This window comes from Salvia splendens, chromosome 12 (assembly GCF_004379255.2).
Source record: "Salvia splendens isolate huo1 chromosome 12, SspV2, whole genome shotgun sequence".
In the NCBI taxonomy this organism is placed as follows: Eukaryota; Viridiplantae; Streptophyta; class Magnoliopsida; order Lamiales; family Lamiaceae; genus Salvia; species Salvia splendens.
Window position 1 is genome coordinate 8,577,836 of NC_056043.1, and position 18,797 is coordinate 8,596,632.

Here is an 18,797-nt window from a genome sequence, read left to right on the forward strand (position 1 = left end):
TTTTCAGGGTTTAATTTCTTTCCAATCTCCAAATCCGAGATTTATCAGAGATGAATTGAAGAGATAATAGCTACAAAAATCGATAAATCAACATATAAAATTGAAGCTAAGAGATAGAAGAGATGTGAGACTGTTGTGAAATGGATTTTCCCCTAATTTTATCATTCCCTTGCTTTCAGTGAAAATATGAGGATTTCGAAAAAGATGCTACTCAGAGTCTTCTATCATATCCACACCATTTTCATTCTCTCTCTCTCTCCTAAGCCAACTGTGAAATGGAAAAAGAATTGAATTCAAAATAGAATAATTAATAATTATAATTATAATATGCATGCAGAATTATATACACATGTACAAAAACATCTAAATACATGTATATGTACACATACATAGAGAGAGAAGATGAGCCCACGTCCCATATAGTGTGTTCGTATCTTTTAATCATCACTTGAAGACAAACATACCTTCGTCAGCTCGTCTTTGGCAGTCATAGTAAAAAAGATTTTTAAATAATTAAATAAAATGCGCAGTTAGTCAAGGTTGTCCATATCCAGATAAAATTCGTCCAAACACTACAAATTTCCTTGCAACATTTTTAACAGTAAACATGGAGCCCTGTTGGCTAAATATGAGGCAGTTTCTGTTTATTTATTTATTTTCTTTTCTTTTACATTTATTTATTTTCTTTTCTTTTAACTGCAAATATATACATGTATTTGTGTATATATTGTAGATGGGGTGGTCACATCAGGGAATGAAAGATGTAAATTGTACATATCCACTTGATTATTACAAGTAAACATCATCCCCTTAAATCAAATGCATCGATCCCCTAATAATTCATTTAGAATATACTTTATTGTGTACTATAAATGAGATATAGCTAATGTGTACATAAATATATTGATAATCAAATAAATATACCTAATGTTGCAAAGACTGAAGAAATATTTTATTTGTGCATTTCGTCGGAGGAATTCTAAAGTAATTAAGTTTGTTTATAATATAAATGGCGAGTCATTATATATACATGAGTGGTTGAGATATGATAAAGTGATGTGTCCTTTTTTTCTTATGTTATCCAATATTTTATTATAAAATCATTTTGTTAATAAGGCTAGACGCCATACATCATAATATAACTATCATCCCAAAAACAGAATAATTTGCCCCTGCCAAACTAAAGATTAGTTATAGTATATTAAGATTTCAAATAGGACAGGATTTGACAATTTCCATCCAAAGTAGTTAATTGATTTACAGATCCACATTTGATATTCCATTCTCTTCTGATTGGAATTTATGAAAACTCTTGAATGAGCAAACGTCGAATAAAATTTATTGCACCTTACTTGAATAGAAAAGCAGAAGAAAAAAGTAAAATGTTGGTTTATTAAAGTGGTGATATATAGTTGGTAGAGAAAGAAATAAAAGGTTGGATCGGTTACGGCTAGTTTTGTCGGAAAGAGCAACCAACTTTTGAAGAGAGGTGCATTTAGTGGCAAAGAAACATGACATCGTCCCTCAAAGACTTCCTTTTTCATCTTTTACTAAGAAATCGACCATCTCCATTTTCAACTCTTCAACTAATTCATATTCTCTACACAATACATATATATGTATATATCATATATGCGTCATGTGTGTGACAAGATATTTTCATATACAAGAACATTTATATTATGTAGTACTAATCTAATTAATATTGTTTAAATTTTATATATGGACATGGGAATTTTAATTTAATTAATATAGTAATAACTACAATAATGATATTAATAATAAGTCTCGATGGTATTTAATTGTAGTATAAAATAAGATAAATTTAAGTGTGATAATAAAGTCAATGAAGAAACTATCATTCGTTTGAGTAATTAATTAAAAGAAACTATATACGCATTATTTAATGTAACCAATTAATTAAGAACTACAGTTGCATTCAACTAGTTAAAATTGTGTGTTGGGGTCACTAAACTTTTATTATGTTTCGTAAAATTTGCATAATATTATAACTGAGTATAATTATGGATATTCATTTAAGTAAAAGTAATATACTCCTTCTATCCCAGCCTAAACCACACGCTTCATTTTTTTGGCATCTTTTGAAAAAATTATAATAAATAAATATGGAGATAAAATTAAGTAAGATAGAGAATAATATAGAAGAGAGTCTCTTCTACGTTGTTCTCTCTTTTACTTAATTTTATCTTCACTCTAACTATTTATCATCATTTTTTCAAAATAGGTGCGAAAATGAAACATCTCACTTACGCTGTGATGGAGGGAGTACTAGTTTATAAAAGCAGAATTCGAGGACTATATATATATATATTAGTTCAGTTAAATTAATATTTTGGAGTCTGGTGAGAAAACCTATATGACGTTGGAGCAATTCAAATTCTCTATTGCTTTATACTATGACGTCTTAATTATATTTCATTTATATAAAATTGACGTATGTATCTATTTTAAATTTTAGTTCGAATACTATTCCTTGAAATATATGTGGGATTTCATAAATAATTTCTACGTCTGTACAACAAAATTGACTAGGAGAATGAAAATAAAATTACATTTCATGAAAATAATCATTACACATCTTTGTCTCCAAAGCAAATCGCATAATTCAATTACATATAATTATGTGAGAAAAAATTGCGCAGTCAATTAATTCCTTTATGTATAGCTAGGATTATGTTAATTACATAATTACTTATAACATTTTAGCATCTTGTAGATCTGATAAGAACTAGGTTAGCTTCCATTTATCATTGTTATCAATAAAATATTATGGGTATACATGGACCGGAAAATGTATGATATACAAAAGTTGATTTGTTTCTTTATCTACTCCAAATTAAATACAACAATCAACTACTATTTTTTTGAGAAAATTCACTAATTGCAAGATCATTTATATGAATGGTTATTCACAAGTTCTTAATCAAAAAATAAAAAAAGATAGATGATAAAACACATCTTTAGATCAATTTCACTATAAATTAAATTCCAGTGACAGAGATACGTGACTATGGAAATATCCCTGATTTATGTTCTTTTGTATTTTGAAAGTTGGGTTTTTCATATTCCCATAAACCCTAATTTATGTTTTTTAGCATTGTTTCTAAGGCCAATTTTATATAAATCTTGAAACAAATTAAATTTGTTACAGACTGAATTCAAATTCTTGGCATGGATAACAACAATGAAGTTGAATTTGCCGATTGGTAGAATTAATATCCAGGTAAGATTGAGCTCGAAAGAATAACCAACGCAGTACTGCATTACTGTCACATTTAAATGAGTTTGCAATATAGTAGTATATCTCAAAGAGGAAATGAAAAAAAGATTTACTTTTTGTAATTGAAAGACTTTTTTTCTCTTTTATTTTATGGTAGCTAGTTTCTAATTAAGGACAACTGATTTATAGTATGTAACAAAATGAAAGGTCAGACGTTTTATATTGCAAATATTATTACAGAAAGCTTGCGAATGTCTCATCAAAGGGATATTTTTTACCATGAAAAAAATTGGGCAATTATTTATGTAATAATTTAAAACTGACAGACGTTCTCTCACCTAAGAAATATCATAAACTTTTTAATTCCACATGATTCTCTCTACTAAAATTATTTTTCACAAAACATATATCAAGCTAGAGGGAATTTTATGAGAATTTTTACAATATCCTAGTTGCATACGTTTCAATGTTTAGTGTTATAATGATATATGTTTCACAATGTGATGATATATAGAGAGTACTATGCTGATGTAAAAAGCTATAAATTATAAAAATAACTAGTACTTAGTAAATATACTTAATTAATTATTATTTTCATCCAATTAATTAAGTATCATTACGTCAATTATCTTGAGTATTGTACATCTTGACTAGAAAATCATGAAATGAATATAAAATAATAAAAAATAAAATAAAACAATCATTCGTATCCAACTATTATAATATTAAATAATTTTTAAAATTGAAATTATAAAACAACCATAACCATATGTATATACACTTAATTTCATAGTACTTTCATCAAACTAACTTGATGATCTTTAAATCGATTTTTTTGTGTAATCAATATCTTGACACAAAATTATGAAACAAAAATAAAATTAATATATAAAAATTAAAATAAAATAATAACAATAATAATCATTCACGTCCAACTATTTTATTATTCAACAATTTTAAAATTTTATATGATAAAAATGACTGTATATAGTACTCCATCTGTCTCACAATATGGGTCATGTTTAGTTATGGTACGAGTTTTAAGAAATATAAAGAAAAGTGGATTGAATAAGTTAGTGGTATATGAGTCTCACTTATACATATTAGTTTTATAGTAATAAAATGTGAGTGAAATAAGTTGGTGAATGTGGGGTCTAATTACCATTTATGGTAAAACTGAAATATGACTTATTGTGGGACGGACCGAAATGACAAAATATGACCGTTAATGTGGGCGGAGGGAGTACTTAATTTCGTAGTACTCTAACCTAACTAATTGATGGTCATTACATCGATTTTCTTGTGTACTCTACATCTAGACTCAAAAGTTATGAAATAGAAAAATATATTAAAAGTATAATAGTCTTTCACGTTCAACTATATTATTAAATAATTCTAATAATTGTAAATTATAAAAACAATTACAAGTATATATAGTTTTTTTTAGTAAAGTTATCCAACTAATTGACGATCACTACGTCGATTTCTTTGCGTACTATACATCTTGATTCAAAAATCATGAAATAGAGATAAATTTTATATGTAACAGTAACAAATAAATTAAAACGATTAAACCATTCTCATCTAGTGATTCTTAAAATTGTAAATTAAAAAATAAACCATTGTATATATACTTAATTTTACTATCATCCAACCATTTAATAATCATTAAGTCGATTTGCTTGTGTACTCTATATCTTGACTAAAAAATTATGAAACAAAATTAATGTTCATTAAGTCGAATTAAATCTGTGACTATCGAGACAATCCTGATTTACATATATGTTCTTTTGTATTTTGAAACTCAGGTTTTTTCATATTCCCACCAACCCTAATTTATGTTTTTTTTGGCATGTTTTGCAAAGCCAATTTTATATAAATCTAGAAACAAATTTGTTAAAGACCGAATTCAAACTCTTGCCATAGATTACAGAAATGAACTTTAATTTGCTGATTGGTAGAATTAATATCCAGGTAAGTTTGAGCTCGAAAGGATGCCCAACGTAAACATTACTGTCATATTGAAGGACCAACATATGCTGTACTGTAACATTTATTTGAGTTTGCGATATTATATTTCAGTGAAGAAATAGAAAGAAAAATACATCATACATTTTGTAATTGGAAGACTTTTTTTCCTCTTTTATTTTGTGGTAGTTAGTTTATAGGACAATTGATTTATAGTACTATGTAACAAAACACCATTTATGCAAATGTAAGATATTGTAATAAATTAAAATTGACTATTTTATCTCACCAAAGAAATATCTCAAAGTTTTAGATTTTACATGATTCTTTCTATTAAAATTATGATTTATTGAACGGAATGTGTTATATTGCTAACCCACTTTTAAATTGCTAACTATAACTAAATAATAAGCTTTGGATTATTAAAACAAGGCACACCATCATACAACCACGAATATCAATAAAACGTATAAAAAATGTCAATTAAAGGTATTAATGTCAATTGACAAAAATGTAGTTATAACTAACTTTTAAAAACTATCTCTAAACTTTAAACGATTATAACTATCTCAATTTAAATTATTTTTTCACACAACATATATCAAATTAAAGATAATTTTATAAAGATTCCAACGAGATATTACATGCATATGTTCCGATGTCAAAATTTTTAAAAAATTGTAAATTTTTATATAATTTCAACATACAGCTTAATGTCAATATAGAAAACATAATATGTCAACATAATATGTGTACAATGTCAATACTAAATTGTGATGACATATTCAATGCATTGTGTTGATAACTTTAATACACTATATTGACATTGCGATTCAAAACCCTAAATGTGGTGTTAATCTTATATTTTTAATATTAAAATATGAAAAACGAAATTACACATGACAAATTATATGCCATTAGATCTTTTAATTCCTATGGTCTTAAATTAGTTGTAGTTAGCAACTAAGGAGTGAATTAGCAATTGATCACACCCCTATTGAACATATATCAAATTAACTAAAGGTAAATTTATACGAATTCCAGCTATGTCCTAATTGCATACGTTTCTAAGTATGTTTCACACTGTGATGATATATAGATACTACTACGCTAATTGACTCATGCTAATTTTGCAATCACAAGTGTCACCCACAAGTGTACGAGATAAGTAGCACGTGACAAACTAAAATTATCGATCCACGAAGACTAAAAGCTAGTTTGAGTACTATGATGCAACTTTGAACACTATCTAGACTAATAAAAGGGGTTTTTGATTTTGTTAACTAAGATCAAAGAACAAATAAGCAATAAAGGAAAATTAACTAAGTAAAGCAAATAAAAGATGATTTTCACACAAATTGGGAAAGGTAGGAATATGGATCCGTCGGTATGGATCACGGGTGTCACCTAGGAATCATGCTCATCTATTGGATCTCATGTGTGGCTAGGAAAGTCGGGAAGATTGGTTAGACCCCCTCTCGGGTGCATCTAACACGTGGATCAATCTCTAGTGTAGGAGTCTACTCCATACATTTCGAGATTGACTCCCTAAAACAACGGACCCAAGCCCTCTCTAGCTCATGCATCTCTCGATCACATATAAGGAACGGAGTTGTTGATTACCTAATCATTCTAATCATGCATTTCTCAATGTCAACAATTAGAACAAGATATATCAAATCGGTAGCTAATCAATTGGATAATAAAAGCCCAATAACCAACAAAACCAACACAATGAGATATATAAGCATAAATCTAGGTTCAACCCATGGATTCCATAAAAACTTCACCAAATCCCTAAAGAAATCTAGCTACTCATGATCAAAGTCAAAACAAAAGGAAATACAAAGGAAATGGAAAATAACATAATAGAAAGATAAACTAGAACTCCCTATAGGTGGGATTGATGGTGGGGAGTCTTCTCCTTCAATCTCTTGAGAGGAGAAGTTCATTGGCCTTCAAATCCTCTTCATTCTCTTGTTTCAGCTCTTGATTTGGTAGTGTGGGAGTTAGGGTTCAAATGTGTGAAGTCCCCCTTTTATATCCGGAGTGAAAGTCAGGGTTAAATGAGGGATTAGTCAAAACACCCGGCCAAGTGATCTGTAAATGGAGAAACACCCGGACGGGTCTCCTCTCTGGAGCCCGTAACCACGTGGAAAACACCCGACCGGGTTTTCTGGGAAATGGAAAACACCCGGCCGGGTTTCTTCTCTGGAATCAGCCTCGTTCGCTCCGTTTTTCCCGTTTTAACATGTTTTTACTTCAAAACTCCAACAAACTCATTATTTCATCTAATTGATAACTAAATGGGTGAAAACATATAATAAACACCTTAATTCAATAAAAACATGGGTTAATCATCTCTAAAACAATCATAAACTATGACAATGTAAGAAATGCGTTGATATTTTTATGCTTATGCAATATCAACCCTAGCCTTGTAACGATATAAGACATAGTTGCATATATCTTTGACTGATATTGATAAAACTGTTGTCACCACAGTTTGAATATCATAAATGATTTTACAATTAAGACTATCACTTTATCAGTATATTGGTATCATCATATATGAGAGAAATTAATCACTATAAGATGAATATATATCATGTCATGGCGAGAAGTCGTGTGAAACATTAAACTCAGATAAAAGAAACTACCATGAATTGTTCGATTCTATGGCTGAAAACAAGAAATTACTCAAACCTAATTTTATACTACTCCATTATAAAATGACCAGAAAATTATTTTAAATTAAAATTAATTGTATAAGATTGTCACATACTACTATATATATTAAATTGTCATATCCTATGGTAATTAACAGTTCTTTTTAGGTCTTAAACTGTCACGTACTAAAGGAGGCACAAATTCAATTATATTTATCATGTCGAATTTAAAGCCATAAGAGCATCCACATCCGTGCTCTTGCCAACAAGCACAGATGTGGGCCCGGACCCACTTTTACTCCCTGCTCTTAGGCAAGAGCACAACATCCACATCTGTGCTCTTCCGCAAGGACAAGCTCAAGGGTCCCACCATTCTATTATTCAATTTAAATAAAAATATTTCCGCAATATTAAAATTACCCGGAATAATATTACAAATTATAAAAAAAATAAAAAATTACATAATTAAAATCCTAAAAATTAAAAATTACATAATTAAAATCCTAAAAATTGAGATTGAGAGAGTTGTTTGGTATAGTGTCATTTTTTTGTGTTTGAAATGAGAGTATTTATAGATGAAAGTATGAATTTTGGGGTAAAAATAATGAAAAAATAAATTAAAATTGTGGAAAAATGGATATATTTTATTAGGAAGTGGGAAAATAATTTTTTTTATTAAATCTGAATTTTTCAGATTTTTTTAAAAAAAAAATAATAAAAAATGATAAACCAACGGATCAATCAGAGCATGCCACGTCGACGCCTTGTGCTCTTGCCGTTGGCACGGACGTGCTCTATGCATAGAGCAGCGCCCTGCCGTCAGCAAGAGCACAACGGCGGACAGGGCTTGTCCTTGCCGACGGCAAGAGCACGTCCGTCGACAAGGACACCGTTGTGGATGCTTTAAGTACCTACGTACTTACCTATTCAGGTGAGTGAAACTGTTTCTTAAACTTTTCCAATGTTAATTGGATCCCGAATATTATTTAATTTGGCATCGATTAAGTATGTGTTATTCGGGAAATGATATCATACATATATACATCATGTGATGTGAGCTCTTTATGTGACTGCTTAACATTTTATGTTCTGTTTCATATACAAAATTTAAAAAAGTATTATCGAAATTTTTTATTTATAGAATTCCTAAAAATAAAAAGTTCGATTTGTCATTTTATTCATTTATTTAAAGTTATAGAGAAAACGAGTTAATTCTAGATTTTTATGAACTTTATAAAATTAAAAATTTTAAATAATATTTTAATATATTAAAATCAAACTAAATATATAAAATAATACAAACAATGTTAAACAAGCATTGAACAAGGATGATGCTCAAATAAAATATATAGTAAGGATATAATTTCTCATTATATGTTTATTTTAAATTATTTGTTCATATGAATCTAATTATACAAATTTGCAAGAAAATGAATTCAACATGTTTTAATATTTTTATATGCAGTTTGACAAGATAGATAGCTCAAAACTCATTTATCTTATAGTTGTATGAACAAAGAGCTGATATTTAGTTGAGCCGCACTGCAGGCTTGAACGTGATCAAATGAACCGACCCGTCCATTTTATCATGAATTTCTTTTTTTCAATTTTTATTAAAATCAATAAATACTCAGTTATAAAGAGTGTCATTTTTTTAATTCAGAAATCATTGTGGCTTTTAATTTAATTGTATAAAAGTCGTTTTTTAATAAAATAACTTTTCATAAAGTAAATTTTATATATCTGAACAGTTGAACACTAACTATTTTTGGAGCTAATGGTGAGGAATAACCTATGCTAAGTCTTTGTCAGTGTAGCTAGATATTGTGAGTGCATTGGAAAAAAACAATTTCAGTCATTGACGACATTGTTGTATGAGGAATAATGTGAAATAATGTACGGATTTATTTAATGATAATGAAAATAATAATAATAATAGCATATTGGATAACTAAAATAAAGGACCCACGGTGGTTGGTGGCAGGGCCTCAATTTCATGCATCCTTTTCATATCATATTCACTTAATTAATTATTCAAAATTAAATTGTCCCCTTCCTAAATAAAATTAGCAAGTTTTATGACTTTATCTGGTATGTGCAAAATTGGAATTAAAAAAAATCATTTAATCTTTTATCATATATTGTTAATTGCACTTCCAGACCCAGTACCACTATTTGTACCTTTGATTTACTAAGTTGAGATAATTTATCATCTTTTTACAACAGCGTTTATTATTTTGGCTTTATATCCCTTAACTTATTCTACCTTAGATTTGATTTTATTATATTTTTTTATTAAGATTATCGTAAATGATTTTATTCTTATGAGAATATCCCAAATGGGCAGGAGGAACTATGGGAAATTTTGACATTAGATTGTGCTATTCTTTAATTCATAAATTACTATCTCTATATTTTTTGGTATAGCAAGTTAAAATGGTGTGGAGCCCCACTGCCTCCAAACTAGAAACCAAGAAAATGTGCAGTAACATGTTGAAGTACACCTGATATTGTGTATGCTGCAGAGAGTGTGACTGTGTTGGGTAATCAGTGGGATAAAATCTTAAGTAAGAAAATTTGATATTTTTCACATTCAAAAAGTTGTACTGAGAAGCAGTAGATGAAGCAATAATATTGTGTCTATTATTGAAATTAGGAGTAGATTTATAATTGCATGTGACAAGTTTTGATTTGTGAATTATTGTCGAAAAGAAATTCCAGAGAATTAACATTGGATTCCACAATGCATCCAATAATCTTCCAAGTGCCTTGCCTCCTAAAGTGTACGCACTTTTTCGATATATTCTTAGTATCAAGCAATTAACTAGCTGGCTAGGATATACTACATCCACCCACAAAATATAGACCAATTGTACTATTTTGAATTGTCCATTAAAATTAGACTAATTCTAAAAATAGAAAGTTTTAAACCAATTGTAACCTACACGTCATTCTAAATATGGATCTCACAATCTACTAAGGCCATCCGCATTCATGTCTCAATACTGTCTCATCCTTTCACTATTCATGGGCATCACTTCACTTTTTACCCCATCTCTTAACTACAAGACAACACATGCATCCATCCATCTCTTAACCATCTTATCCCTTAAGTCCAGAGCCTTTGTCCTAGCGGCAAGGAGCTTAGACATTATTGCATGAGGTGCTGAGTTCGAGTTTTTTGTAATTTCCTCCCTTATATAGGAGTTAATTTAAAAAAAAAACCATCTCATCCCTTAATTATTCATTCAATTTCATTTTTTATTTTTATTTCCAACAAATTCAATTAATATTTCATTGAAATATTAAATTAATACTAATAATTCATAAAATCATTAAAAACCACAAAAATTTGGGAGAAGAATAATGTTTTGAGATGAAGAATGTAGAGTGTTTGAGTGAGAATAGAGAGTTTTTTGATGGTGTATAATTTGTGGGAATGATTTGATATTTATAGAAGTGATTGGGGGCTTAAAAAATAGAAAAAAATTAAAAATTTGAAAAAAAAACGGCTAGTATTTTTTGGGAATTTTGTTTTTGGATTTTTTTTCGGAATTTAAAAAAAAATAAAAAAAAAACATTTTTCAACGGATATAAACGACGCCCACTCGCGGGCCGGTGAATGGGCGTCACAGACGAACGGGAGCTCGCCAGCCACATCTTCGCAGAGAGACGTAGGACGCGACGGGACGAGACGACGCTCTTGCATCGCTGTCTCGATGCGGTCTCGTCTCTCCGAGACGAGATCGAGCCCGCATCGAGACGCGATGCGGATGCTCTAACACTACTTCCACCACATTTTTCCTTCCCCTCTCTTACTTTATCAATCGTTCAATAAAATTTGTGTCATTTACAATTTTATCTATATTACTATCATTTCAATATTCTTCATTCTCAAGTCTCATGCAACAAAATTATTATTGTTGTTATTTGAAATCTTGGTTTGGATAGAAGCAATTTTTTATCTGAATTTGGAATAGTTTAAAGAGTACTACTATTTTATTTTTATTTTTATTTTTATTTTTAAGTTTCTTGCACATTTTATACGACGTTGTATAAAATTGTACGTGTGAATATCAAAATTGAGTGAAAATAAAATTGAAGTAAAAAAAATATCAAAATTGTGGTGATATTAGGGCTACATTGGTCGATTAGTAAATATTATAAAAGAAATAATAAGAAAAAAAGAGAAAATAGATAAAAATTCAAAAATCTCTTATTCTGAAAAACTCACATGCCACGATCTCATATTTCAAAAAATCGGCATATTTAATCCTAAATTCCGAAACACTACGAATCTAATCCTTTTTCTGAAATCTCTCCATTGAGAATGCTATTAGAACCAAAATAATTAGTAATACTCCCTCCGTCAGCGAATATGAGTCCTGTTTTTCCATTTTAGTCCGTCCGCAAATAAGAGTCTCGGTTCACTACCATGAATGGTAATAGGGTCTCACTTTCTACTAACTCATTTAACTCACATTTTATTTAAAACTAATATATACAAGTGGGACTCCTATTCCACTAATTTTTTTCTACCTAATTTTTTTAACATTTCTTAAAATCCGTGTTGTTAAGAAATGAGACTCCTAATAGTGGACAAAGGGAGTATAAACTAATTAAGAGCATAAAAGTAATTTGATTAATGTAATAATTTTGATAACTCGTCATCTAGTATATAAAAAATGTCAACATAAAATGTCAACACAATGATATGAGTACTATATATTCATATCATTATGTGACATTTTTTATATACTGAATTGACTAGTTATAAAACCTATCATATTAAGCTAGTTATTATCCTATCACGAAGTTGAGTAGTGTTAAATGGCTATGATAAGGTTGTTACTAATATATTGAGGTTTTACTTGGTTTTAAGAAAAAAAATTGGGACCATCTCATTTAATTTGCAATTAATTAAAATTTTGCGTTCTATTTTGATGGTAAAATTTGCAGATAATTAAAATTTTGTAATTCTTATCTTGATGACACACTATAACTAATTATGTTGCTAGGGGAGTGTTATATTGCTAACTCAACACTTAATTGCTAACTACAATTAAATAATAGCCATTAGATATTTAAATCAAGGGCCCAGATCATTAGCCCCGGAATGTCAATACGCATCAACAAAAAATGTAAATAAGGGTATTAAGGTCAATTTACAACAAATAAGTTGTAACTAACTTTTGAAAAATATCCCATAACTTTAAAAAGCATATAACTTTCTCGATTTAAATTGTAAACCACGAGATTTCTAAAATCATATGATCTTAAATTAGTTGTAGTTAGCAATTAAATGATGAGTTAGCAATTGATCACTCCCCATGTTGCTATATATAAAAGCTTACTAATATTAATATTTAATACATTCATTTGCAAGATTAAATTTGAAAATAAAAGGAAATATCTATAATAAAAAATCAAATTGCTAAATAACGTCAACAATAAGCTCCTACAGAATTGTGACGAATTTTTCCATCGATCAACCAACATTGCTTATTCTATATATAAATAAAAAATTGTTTAATCTATTCGATCATGAAAATCAATTAAAATCTCCATTTGTTCAATAAAAAATTAGTTCAATTCTCAATTGAATTAAGGAACAATCGATACCGAGTTGCAATATATGAGAATAATTTGTAATATCAATTAATCATAGGTAATACAGATATTGCTGAAAGCACGAATTTTTCATAACATTAAAACAACAAAGTTGTGCAATCAATATAGAGAAATGTATGGAGCTGAAGCTGATGAAACCTAAACATTAGCATATTTTTACACAGGTTTTGCTAAGTGGCAGAATACAGAGATCGAATTTCATGATGCATTCTTTGATTTGTATATTCTCGCACAGAACACATAGACCACCAGATTGAAGAAGCTGAGAGCAGCAAGAAGCCAAAAGAAGTAGTCGAGATGGCCGATGTTCAAGTTGTCCGGGATCCATCCGGGCTGCCCTCCTTGCGTCGTCAGAGACGTGACAACAGTGAGGATGAAGGAGCTCAAATAGTTGCCCAGCGCAGTCGTGAGGAGCGACAGGGCCGTGCACAGGCTGCGCATGGCATCCGGTGATTGGTCGTAGAAGAACTCCAGTTGCCCAATGAACGTGAAAACTTCAGCAGCCCCGAGCAGGAAATACTGCGGTATCTGCCATAAGATACTCATTGGGGCAGCAGCTTCTGTATCGACCACATATGACAGACGAAAGATCTCTACGATAGCAGCAGCCGACATGCATAGAATCGAGAGGAATAGGCCAACTCCCATCCTTTGCAGCTCCGTGAAGCCTCTGTCTTTGCCGGTGAACATTTTGGCAACTGGGACAAGGACCCTGTCGTACATTGGGACCCAGAAGATAACACTGATGACATCAAATGTCGACAGGGAAGCTGCTGGGATAGTGAAGGAACCGATGGCTGTGTCCATCACCATGCCTTGCTCCACAAACATTGTCGACATTTGAGCATAGACTGCAGCAAAGACTATTCCGGTGGCCCAGATGGGAAACATGCGTATCAAGATCTTCAATTCTTCCACTTGTGTTACTGTGCAGAGACTCCAAACATTGGAATAATCTCCGCGCTCGCTTTCAGCTTCCGAAATTACAGCAGCTTTGTCGAGGCACCTTCAGAAGAAAGGAGCATTATCAGATATACCAAAAGCAATGTTTGGCAGTTTTATTTCTTAGAAGAGAATGTGGTCATCATATGTTGGAGAAACAAAACCATTGAAGCTTCAAGAAAAGTAAATAGTAACAATGGTCTAACTACAGTTTTGGCAACAACTGTCATGCTATGGAAATGCTTCAATGTGTGTATACAGAAAGGCATATAAAGTAAATTTGGTTATTTCATTTGCTTCATAATTTCGAATGAATTCTATATATACATGATAGGGGAATATTATAGTAAGAATTAGCAGTAAGGCAGAAAAATTTTGTTAAAGCAGTAGATATCAATGATCTTGAGAAACTGTAAGCAGAATAATAAATTCTAATCATCAAAACAAAGTTAATTAATTATGTAAAGAGATTAGAGAAGAGAATTTACTTTAGTTCATCAGTATGCAGCAATTTCCGGCTTCCTTGAATTGCAGAGCTTTTATCAGGTAACTCATATAGAAGGTTACTATCATCAGGAACATCCAAATTGCATTTGCGGAATGATGCAACCAGGACCTGACACATTCTTGTAATAGGGCTTCCTCCTGGTCTCTGGAACCTATAGAGACTGGTGCCCGAGAAGAAACTTGCTATAGCAAATCCCATAAACAAAGCAGGGATGCCAAAACCAAGGCCCCACCCAGCATTATCTTGAATCCAGACAATCAAACTACTTGATATCAAGGCACCAATGTTGATGGAAAAATAGAACCAATTGAAAAAAGAACCCTTTTTAACACTCTCTACAGGATCTGTATCATCAAATTGGTCTGCCCCAAAAGATGAAACACAAGGTTTGATTCCTCCTGTTCCGAGTGCTACAAGATATAGACCAAAGAAAAATATTGCATATTGAGCAGTGGAGGCAGAAGGGCATGCAGAGTCAACACATTCAGGAGGCTTGAAATACGGTATAGTTGCAGATGCTGTCAACGTGCACATTCCCTTCACAAGAGAAGTTCAGAACGGAATAATAAGATAAGAACAACTAAAGAAGCAAGAGATGTATGCAGAGAAAATAGAAGTTGCAAAAAACTTTAATAATCAAGTTAATATAAGGACTGGCATATCAATACACTGATGCTGGATAATGAAAACATGTAAGCTCATTAAAAAATGTATGGTTAATGCAAGAAACAAAAAAAGACTATCATAGTTTACCACTAAAAAAACAGCTAAAACTGTAATCTGCATAATTCAGGAAATAACCCACACTTTTTTATGCTTTGAGTTAAATCCTTGGTAGGAAACCAGATCAACACCTCTATTTGCTCCAGAGGATTGACACAATACTTAAAAGTTGAATGCTGATCAACTATACAGACAGCTAAAAACAAGCCTATTACTTAAAGCATAATGATACTGGCAATTCTTCACCACTCAAAAACATTCTAAATTCCACTATATAGCTGCATCATAATAATTTACAGGAAAAAAATCTGGAAATCACTAGATTGCTTGCCCTCAGTTTCTAGACAACAAATTTACAATGCTAGAAACCTCGTTTTTACTTACATTTACCAGTTCAACAAAAGGTCAGACTGATTTGAAATTGCAGAATATTCAAAATACAAGTTTGCTTGAACTAGCGGGAGATCAAGTGTTCCCAAACAGCTAAATGTTCCAAGGACAAAAAGTGGTCAAAGGCACCAAAATATTTTTAAAAATGAGGATATTGTGATGTCTTTCATGTTTTGGACTGGTTGGGATAAATCAATTTCAAGATGCAGCAAGAATAATTCAACTTTATATCTTTGTTTAGTAAGAGAGTACAGAGAGATTAGAGAACTATTTGTAAAGGCGCATAATTCCAATATATAGGAGAAAGTTGAATGAAAAAACTCTCCTGGTTATTGGTTTCAACATTCAAACTTAGATACTGAGAAAAAAAGTGCAGCCGAAATAGGTCAACGATGATTAGCACATTAAGCCAATAAATGCAGTAGTAGAAAAAATGTAAATAATGGTGAATAGAAGTTAGGAGATCACAATGAAGTAAAGAGTGGAAAAGGCAGCAATTGTCCAATATCTTCCCCAGTAAGCATCGGCCAAGACAGCCCCAATAAGGGGAGTTAGATAGCAGGTGCCTTGCCATGTTGTCACAGTTGTAGCTGCTGCCGCATTCCCTTGGTGTAAATATTTTGTGAGGTAACTAACAAGATTAGTGGCAATCCCATAGTATGCTAAACGCTCACAGCATTCAGTTCCTGCCATACATTACAAATTTACATGCTCATAAAGGATCAGAACAGAGTAGAAAAACTAACAACTATCTAATTAATACAGCACTTAAAATACCTAGAATGAAAGGACATGCCCTCCAATTTCCAGTTTTGCTCTTCAGAACAGGGTTCCCCTTGAAGTCAACTGAACCATTACCAGTATATAGCCCATCACTTCCGCTCTACATAAACACAGAAAAATTACAGTTTCCAGTCAATTAGACAACTTCAAGTTATATGTGAGAATTCACTTTTCAGGAGTTGGAATTTAGTATATGCTCTTTAAACGAAAGGCATTCACAAAATTTTACATCAGCCTAGCATCAGGATTAAGTCCCATGATTCCAATCTTGATAACAAGTTAAACAAGATCAATATTTCAAATCAATTGAGGGAAGATCATATCACAATTTTGTGGGAAAACCGGAAAAGAAGTAACTACAGAGTATCTATCAATTCAACGACATGAGAAAACCTTCAGAAGCAGTTGCCTAGTCAACTATCCAAAAATATTAAGACTGATCACTTGAGTATACAAAGTTTTTAAAAAATAGCAACAGTAAATCGACAAAACCCACTTCCCAGAACAAAAATACACACCACCTCCCTTGATTGCCCCAAAACAGGAGGATACTAAGAAATAAAAAATTTTAAAAAATTATTTTTTTTTCTTTTTTGGAATAATTCGCCTACCTAACATAAACAGATTACTGGATGCAGAGAATAATACCCTTCAGCAGAGAAACATGAACTACCATGATTTCAGATCCACAGAATAAAATCCCTAGCAACTCAAATATATCTACACTTTGACCAAATGTAACTAAATAATTTCGATGCAATCCAATACATGTCGACGCAGGAAATAAGATGGTTGAAATCAACTGATAACAAACAGCTAAAACGATCTTAATGTAAAAATAATCAAAAGAGAGGGGAAGCACCTCTACAAGACCCTCCTCTAGAAGTGATCTCTCCTCCTCGTGACTACCCATTAGCTATGAAGAGTTGATATTTGTTTGAGCAATTTATGTGCTTATATTGAGACTTAGAAGAGATGAGAGGCGATGAGAGGCGATGAGAGGATTGCTTGATGCGTAGGAAATGATTGCGTCCCTTTTCTTCCCTTTGATTTTCCCTATGCTGTTTCAATGTTTTTCGGGAATCGAAACAAAATTAGATATTTTAATTTGAAAAAGAAATTCCTTTTTTTTTGCGAAACAACCGGATGTGGATTCTAGGTTGATTAAAAAAAACAAATATGGAAGAATATTAGAGCATCATCGTCGGTGCTCTTGCCAAAGAACATGTGTGGGGGCTCGAACCCACTTTTATTACTTTTTTACTCCTTACTCTTAGGCAAGAACAAACATTCACATCCATGCTCTTCCGCAAGGACATGCTCAAGGGTCCGATCATTCTATTATTCAATTTAAATAAAAACATTTCCACAATATTAAAATCCATTAAAAATATCCGGAATACTATTACAAATTACAAAAAAAATTAAAATTACATAATTAAAATACTAAAAATTTAAAATTACATAATTAAAATCCTAAAAAATAAAAAAATACATAATTAAAGGCTAAAAAATACCCTGTGGAAGACTATTCCTCTGGCCCTATCCCCAATGTTCTTCGGAGACCTCGTATCATTGTCAAATGTGAATCAAGTTGCTCGGGGGTCATATTTGACCTATCGGCCAAATTGAGTTCGGCCAAAAGGGTCCACAATGAGTTGGTGGGGGTTGAGGTGGCACAAAGGGAACGGGAGCGGGGGCGGATGGAGTCGCGGCGCGACAGCGGTTGGTCGTTTCCTTCTTCCTTCCTTGCGGCCGGCATTGGGAACTGCTCGGGCCGGCGTCGGGGCTACCCAAATTAGCTCCGGCGAGCTGGCTAGCCACCTCATCCTCGCTGATGTCGGATAGGGATACCGACCTCGACCTTTTGCTGGAGGAGGATGATACGCCTCCCCCATACTTTGGATGCACACGCACCTCCTGCAAAGCGCTGAGGTACTTG

At 31.7% G+C, this 18,797-nt stretch overlaps 1 protein-coding gene across 1 annotated transcript; it reads right to left on the reverse strand.

Annotated features, from left to right (window-relative positions):
- Positions 1 to 13,558: 13,558 nt before the first annotated feature.
- LOC121758854 (protein NRT1/ PTR FAMILY 8.3-like) lies at positions 13,559 to 17,935 on the reverse strand. Its single transcript, XM_042154266.1, has 5 exons — positions 17,718 to 17,935; positions 16,850 to 16,955; positions 16,541 to 16,758; positions 14,940 to 15,496; positions 13,559 to 14,515 (listed from the first exon to the last, which is right to left on the reverse strand). Exons 1-5 carry the CDS (start codon positions 17,766 to 17,768, stop codon positions 13,708 to 13,710), a joined length of 1,740 nt encoding a protein of 579 aa, XP_042010200.1. The 5' UTR covers positions 17,769 to 17,935; the 3' UTR covers positions 13,559 to 13,707.
- Positions 17,936 to 18,797: the final 862 nt, after the last annotated feature.